This window comes from Buceros rhinoceros, unplaced genomic scaffold (assembly GCF_000710305.1).
Source record: "Buceros rhinoceros silvestris isolate BGI_N320 unplaced genomic scaffold, ASM71030v1 scaffold3784, whole genome shotgun sequence".
Taxonomy (NCBI): domain Eukaryota; kingdom Metazoa; phylum Chordata; class Aves; order Bucerotiformes; family Bucerotidae; genus Buceros; species Buceros rhinoceros.
Window position 1 is genome coordinate 65,574 of NW_010407553.1, and position 8,113 is coordinate 73,686.

At 39.4% G+C, this 8,113-nt stretch overlaps 1 protein-coding gene across 1 annotated transcript in view; it reads left to right on the top strand.

The window, feature by feature from the left end:
* TLK1 (tousled-like kinase 1) overlaps positions 1-4,393 on the top strand; it is a 45,412-nt gene extending 41,019 nt beyond the window's left edge. Inside the window, exons 20-21 of the mRNA XM_010134501.1 lie at positions 2,651-3,463; positions 4,130-4,393. Of these exons, the coding sequence (XP_010132803.1) occupies positions 2,651-2,827 (177 nt within the window). The 3' untranslated portion in view covers positions 2,828-3,463; positions 4,130-4,393. The remainder of the gene's footprint in view (positions 1-2,650; positions 3,464-4,129) is intronic.
* Positions 4,394-8,113: the final 3,720 nt, after the last annotated feature.

Below are 8,113 nucleotides of genomic sequence, written 5' to 3' on the forward strand. Positions count from 1 at the left end.
CTCTGTCCCTTGGGAGGTCATACACAGTATGTGTGTATTAACTCAAAGATGAGTTTAGAAACAGAAATTCTTCAGATCAAGAATCTTTAATATTGTGGATGCTGATTCAGGAAGCAAGATTGCCAGAATAGTTGATCTTCCACAAAGGCGTGGATGTCAATGTTTCTTGTTTCAAAATAAGATTTTTAAATGCATCTATAGTATCAAACTCATCTCCACAGACTAGCTATTCAGAAACAGATTAAGGTGCTTCCCTGAATGATTGCTGTTGTGAGCACCTGTAACACAAATCCAAATCTGTGAACATGGAAGAAAACATTATATATGTGTTACTTGTTTTTAAAACTGTTCCAGTTTTTGAAAGATACATTCATGGCCAGATGCAGTACAGATGTGTTTGTTGAAAAATATGCCAAGATGATAGAATGCCGACTCAAGTTTCAGCAACTAATTAAACATATTTCAATTTGGGAGACAAGATGCAAAAAAGTTAAGAATGCGATGTTTTAGCTTCTAAAGATTAAAAGGAAAGGAAACCTATTTTCTAAGGCTGTAACTTCCCAAGAAAATGCCACATGCACCCACCTACACCCCCCACCCTCCACCAAAAAAAAAAAAAAAGTCCTTTGGGTACATAAACCTGCTGTTAAAATTTGTGGTGTATTACCATAGGTTATATTTTCTAAAACTAGTGTCAGTGAGTGAGTTGCATTTAAGGTTATGAAAATTCGGTTGCAGAACTGTAGTTTGTCCTGGGTTTTTTTGTTTTGTGAGTGTTTTGTTTGCTGGTTTTGGTTTTTTCACCCCCATTTGAAAAATAGTGTCCCTTGAATGCAGTTGATAAATACACATCGTATAACTGATACCATTACACGTCAACAGTTTATATGCTTATCCTTTAACTTTGTGTTTCTTTGTCATTAGTAGATTTTATACAGAGCATGTCAGGAAAGAGTAGACAGTTCAACATGGAACTTATTTTTACATTCTCTGTTTCTTCCATGTTCTGTTTGTTTGTTTCAAGCACTACAACTTTCAGAGTTCTCCACTCTTTTTAGCATTGTCACAATAGCTATAAAAGAGAGGGAGAAATTATTTGCTGGTGGAAATGCTGTAGAACAATTGCAGACTAATTTGTAAAATCAGATCATTTATGATGACTGCGTAGAATACAAATTGTCTTTCAGATTTATAGACGTCGTAGTTAGAAAAGATCAGCTTGTAAACTGAAATTCTGATTTGAAAAACATGGAGGTGAAATAAATATGGACCCTGAGATAACACTGTTAGGTTTCAGACTGTACCTGTCCTTTGATATTCCTCACTTTTTCCTATTTTGAACACTGTTTTCCTTTGCATCACAGTGCAAACAGTGCCTACAGTGCTACAGAAGCATGAAGTAGTTTACAGACATTTTAGACACAAACTGCTGCTCTGAGGATCTTGCAAACAACTCTTAAGAATTTATGTATTAGAAAAGATTTATTGTGAAGAATTTTATTAAAGTCCGAAACGTCCAAGAACATGTGAATGTATTACCAGATGTGCATGTGTTTTATTTTGTACCTTGTTCATGCTGGATATGTAAATGGTAAAAGTAAATTCTAGCAGGATTCTTTGAAACTTGTATCACAGACTTTTTTCCTTTAATCTCCAGTTTTTAATTGGAGCAAAGAACAAACAACTGAACAGATTTATCAAAGAAAAGATATGTAATTCTTCTAAATTAAGTTCTAAATTAAGTAATGATGTGCTAATCAGTTCTGTAGCAGTAATAAGGATTTTCTGTCATTAAATGTTGAAGCACAAGCTCTCAGGAGACCAAATGTTCTGTGTGTGCTACACATAAGACTTGACAGAAACTTTCAGCACAAAATGATTGGCATATATTGTATGAACCTAAATGTAGGATAACATAGTGTCTCAAGAATAGTCCTGAAGCTAGCCACACGATTTTTCAGTTGATTAGGTTTTTTTAAGTGGACGGGATAGATACTGTTTAAGCAGATGGGATTAGATATTTTTAAGCAGAGTTTTTTGTGGGAAGCGAGTTCCAGCCAGGTAGTGGTTTCTTAAATAGTCTATTGATTATTTAATGCCTATTGAACATGACAACCACCGTTGTCAAATTCCACGTTTTTCTCTGTTCTGTCATGGCATGTGTGATAATGCCTGTTTTCAAAGGTCAACTAAACCATTGAGATTCTGTCCCTGCATCTTCCATTCTGCATCATTAATCCACTGTACAGCCGAATCGGTTTAGGAGCTCTGTGGAGCTCCTTTCTACTTTTTTCAGTTCTCTGATATTCACTTCTGGTTTCTGCTAAACTGTTCATGGATAACACATGCAGAATTTTAATTGTTTGAGCTGCTAATGTTCTACTTGTAAATATAGTTTCTAAACAAAGAAATATGCAGCTGAAGTGTGATCATTTGAAGCTAATTATTTTACGGATTTTTCTTTTCCTGCTGTGACGTTACATTTTCTCATTGGACTCAGTAGTAAAAGCTTACACTGTCATTTGAATTGAATTACCTAAGAACAAGAATTTGTTTAGAAACTAGTTTATCCAGGAGGACATGCATACTTGCTTGTAAGCAGAGGTAATTATTTGGAATGGTATTGTAGCTTTTTACATTTCTTTCCTAGGCCTTTATCAGACGCTGTTTAGCATACCGAAAAGAAGATAGATTTGATGTCCACCAGCTGGCAAATGATCCTTACCTTCTCCCTCACATGAGGAGATCAAATTCTTCAGGAAACTTGCATATGACTGGGCTAGCAGCATCCCCAACACCGCCTACTTCAAGCATTATTTCGTACTGAAATTTCTCCAAACGAGGAATGGCATGATATCTTTGTGTAGTTTCCAGATGCAGACTTGATCTTGAAAGCATTTGAGTGTTTTTACACGGGACAAGTTTGATAACTGCGTTTTCAGACTGAGATCCTCCTATATAGTTTCATTTGTATGATTGGAATGGATCATGGACTGTGAATAAATGTACCCTTCTGAGAAATACCTTTAAACATTGAAGGATGACACTGCCTGTTACACACTAACAGGTATACTGTGTTTAAGGCTGAAGAAAAGGTTTTTAGTTTTTTCTGGGGAACATTGTAAATAATCTTTTTAATACTTAAAGTACATTTGGTTGATACTGGAAAGTTCTAACATGAAGGGTAGTTTTTCATTATTTAAATAAAGGGTAGTGAGCAAATTGAAAACACAGGAAAATGATCCGTGCCTGGTTATAAACTAAATAAACTGCCATCTTTCCAAGACATTGATCTTTTGAAACCAAAGTAAGGAATGTGGGACAGTCAAAGATATGTTCTGTATCAGATTCCTCAGATAAAGTTGTAGTATTTTATTTGGCAACTCAGGCTTGTACCTCCAAAAATGTGGTGGTGTTTCACTGGCTTTAGATTGGAAGGGTGATGTGGAGTTCCTCGTACTTAGTTCTCGAACAGATGGCTAATTTTGAAATCCACTCAATTTTCTAAAAATACTATACTTGCTGTGATACTGAAACTTCTGAAACTTTCCAGGCTTCTATTAAAAGCAAACAACAGTATGAAACCAAATGCAAACAGGTCATGTATAATGTTCTATGCAGGAATAATGATAAATTCCCTTCTAGCTCTATTGTAAATTGTTGTACAGATGTCACATTTTCAGTTAAATTTCAGCAACTTACTCCTGTACAAATGTTTAAAGTATGGCTTTTTCTAATTGGATATTGTATTTTTTTTAAGTCTCCCTCAAGGCGCTTTTAATTGCTGCTAAACGACGCTTTTACTTTTGCGAAAGAATCAAATGACCTCCTTAAGGTGCAAGTCAACTGTACGTTATAGAGAGATTAAGAGTAGGGAATTCATTAACAATCAAGGCATGTAAAAGAGATCTGTGTTGGCAATATGCAGTACAGTTCTTTAAATCAGTTTATTGCGTTCTCAACCTCCAGAGCGCATTGATACTAGATGTAGAAGTTGCTTATGGTTATTCTCTTATTTCTGAAAGTTCCTATCAACAAGGAAATGTTTCTTGTGGCTTGTACAGATATTTTAAAATGTGAAACATTTTCTAACTGCCTTGTATGGTAGAAACTTTATTTTTCAGAACAGTGTATCTCTCTCCCGTTCACTATTCTTTTTACTAGCCCATTCTTGATGCTGAATACCTATATGTAATTTTGTCCATGTTGCAGGAAAAGGAGGCTGTATTACTACAGGTTTTCATTTAGTATTGTACAGTTACACTGTTGCTCTTGTTTCTGATGTTGCAAGCCATTTTGTTTTCATTGTATATAAGGAAACATTAACTGTCTCTTTAAGATGCTGCTGAAATTGTAGAGAATGTAGCCAAAACAGTAATAAACAATGACAGTTGGAATTTCAAGGTTTTCGTTGCACGTTTTTTGTGTTTCAAGGAAGGGCAAATCAGCTAAACCTGTCACTGAGCTACACTTAGCTATTTAAAGCAAACTCTCCTTAATTACAAACAAAAGGCCAATAACAGATAATTAAGTTAAGTAACATTGGAGGTGAAAGGAGAAGATTCCGTGCAACGTAAAACATCTGCCATAATGAAGGATTCTTTAACCATGGAATAAAAGTAGCTCATAGAATAAAATTAGACTCCTATAGTGATGCTTTCTTTCTGAAGTTATACCAGATTACCAGGACTGCATCCTTTTCAACCTCTACAGTGCCAGACTGAATGCAAGATTCAAGGAGAACGTGCCGCAGCTGTAGGCTGACATTAGATTTCATCCCTTCTTACTCCATATATGTCAATATTGGAAGTTAAATTGAAGAATGTTTTGCCTAAGGAAAAGATGTAGCATTGTGTTAACTGTGTTTTTGTTTATCTGGAATGTACCATGGTCACCCCTAGTAAAGGGGAGTTTGGCAGTATACTAAAGTATCTGGAAGTTTTACAGATACCTGGAATCAGGGGGTTTATGCATTGCACTAATGATATACAGGCTTGTTTTTCCTGTTGTTAGCATCTGGGAATAGGCTGTTGTGGCCAAGAACATGGCACTTACCCAGCTTTACAAATACACATTTCTGAAACCTAAACATTCACTTTAAACAAAGTTGCATATAGAAATACAAGAAACAAAAGGAAAGTCACCATCTCACCTTCTGAATCAAAGTTGCAAGGTTTTTTTTTACCTCCAGTGTACACGGTTGTGTTTGTGTTAGCGCTTTACATCAACAGAAGTTGTGTATTCTCATGTGGAGTTGCTCTGTGGTCACAAAAGACATCCGAATTAGGGTGTCTGGTGCCTGGTATTCAGCAGCTTGTGCTTGGCATAGAAGTACCCTTGAGGCTGAGTCCAGAAGCCTGGATTACTGCTGCTCGTGGAGGAATGCTGATCCACTCCTAGGTAATTCATGCACCGGTTGTTCTGCCGGTACTTCATGCACATTTTACTAGTGTCATCACGTGTCATCCATCACTAGATTTTTTTTAAGCTCTCTTCTGATTTAGCAGCAGGGGGACATAAGGAATGAAGTTAAACTTCCATCAGGCAGTTTTTAATGAATCTTGGAAATAAACGACTTTCTTTACTTTAAAATTCATTAATACTTTAAAATTCCTCCAGTTACTGGAAGGTGCTGAAACACTACATTGCTGTATAATAAAAAAAACCTGTGTATGAAACAGGGGTGACCACAAGAGAAGTTCTTTACTTTTAGCTATGTAGTGCTACAGGTCATTGCAGGCAGAGGTAACAATGGTTGTCTTGTTTCGGGGCGGGGGGGGAACACCATGTTTTGGCACTGGTTTATATATATTTGCATTGAAGTTGTTCAGATTTCACTGCGGAACATTATTCACCCTGAACTTGGTCTATGCTAGTTGATAGATACCATTTTCATGGAGGCTAGTTAATATTTTAATTTTCTGAAAAGTGCTTTTTTTTAACACTTGCAAGAAGACTGGAAGGGCATCGCATTGCTGGCCAGCTGCCCAAGTGCTATTGACTGCACACACTATGGCTATGAGCAAACCGCTGCATAATTAGAGAGGCTTTCAAAAGCCCACAAAGCCGTGAGCCCTCTCAGTATGCGAGTCACGGGTGCGTGAGGTGCCGGGCTACTGCCAAGGGGTGCTCCGTGCCTCTGGGACCCCACGCAGGAGCTGGGGGCTGCTGATGGCAGCCTGAGCAGGTGGCTGGCTAAGGCATGTCTTAAGTAATTGCTGGCGAGGAAAACATGCCCTGAGATTTGAAGCATCCCAGGTGCTCCTGTTCCAGCTTTGATGTCTTCCTGAACATGAGGAAACCACAGGCCTGAGGCAGCCACCAGCCCAGCCGGGCCTGTCGTCCCTATACCACAGCTCTTCTGGCCAGGCAGGACACAGTTTGGGGAGTGGATGCAGGTCCCCAGCAGTGCTGCTCTTCCAGTCTTGCTCTGGATTTCTGCTCTGTTGGGGCTGAAGCTGCTCCTGTCATGGCGGAGGGAGAAGGGCCCGGCTGGGAAGTGGTGGCACCATCCCCTCCTCATTTACCACCAGGTTTTCTACAGAAGGCTGGAATGGTGAGGGTCACTGCTGGGTGGAAGAGGGTCACCGGAAAAGATGAGAGGTATCTTGGGGGGTTTATTTCTCTTCAGAGAGCCCCTGGGAGTTGCTGTTCTTACCCAGAAGTGGGACATTGTGTTGGGGAGGGGGACTTGGGAGGGTGTCAGGGCAGGAACAGTGTCAAAATTTGGAGGCAGAGTGGTAAGAGAGTCTCCTGATTTTGATGTCTAAATCACTTCAGTCTCACAGTTGTGGTTGCTGTTTTTAAAAATATTTTTTCTACATACCAACTGCTGTCAGAGGGAGGACACTAGTTTTGCAGGTGAGGGGTGCCTGGCATGGACTGGCAGTGTTACACTGTTGTTGTCTGACACGCTGTGTGCCTGTCATCCTACCGTATCGGTCTGCTGCCACTTCACCAGGGCCAGGGCACAGCCATTTCCACGGTTCCAGCGCACTGCTGCTGTGGGCTTTGGGGTGTAAGCACCTGTCCTGAGGCCTGAAGCATACCTGGCTCCAGCAAGCCATGGATTCTGGAGCTGACGACTGTATTATGTTTTTAGGAAAGGTAAGACTGCAAACGTTTTCAGAGAGAGAATGAATAATCCAGCAATTTCATATCTCTGTGACCGCAGATTGATTACAGTAGTCTAATAAGGTAAACATAGCTCTCCCTGAGTCATCAACCTGCGGACCTGGTGTTACCTACCTGCTACCTGAGGCTGATGTGTTTCCAGGTGCTCTTTCCACAAACAAAACAGGTTTGACTTAGTCCTCAATGCTTACTAAGCAAGAGTCCCTAAAAAACCCTCTAGTCTCTTCCAGTACCCAAGTTTGGCTCAAGTTTACTTACATCCTGACAAATTTGTCTGCTTTATTCTTAAAGATGCCCATCGGTGGAGGCTGCATTGCTCATCCAAGCAATCTCCTCCAGTTTTTTCTTGACTCAGGCCTTGACTTAAGCCTGTTGTTTCCAGTCCTGTGCAGTAAGGCATGAAGAACAGTTCCCTGCCATGTGCAGAACGTGAGCCTCCATGCACAGCCTCCATGCATTTTATTCTGGACTTCTTGCATCCTTCTTCGATATCCCTTGGAGTTAAGATTATTATCCCCTGAACAAGTGAGGTTCTTGCATTATTTATTTCATATATTCACCTCCTAATAGAATGTTGGGGAAACTCCTGTTGTTGAAGAAATTATTTTTTTATATTTTGCTCTGAGTAATTGAGTCCCCTTGCGATCTTTTCATTGTGCTGTGTTTCCAAGACCAGTAAAATTCTGTGCATAAATCAAGGGAAAATGCTTTTCCTAGAAATCTCTTTTTGTATCTAGCATCTCTAGAGCTAATCAGGTATGATTAAGAAATTACATGATGATTGAACTTCAGAATCCCCTTGTGCAAAACTGTATCTTCTATGCATCATTAAAACACGCACGGGGGCTTTCTGTTTAAAAAGCGATGGAAATCAAAACCACATTTGCTTTCTCCTCAGAGGATGTGCTACCATCAGAGCAGCGGGTCAGCTAGCAAAGCAATGTGTTTTCTTGCTCTTCTGTGGAAGCTGTGTCGTGTT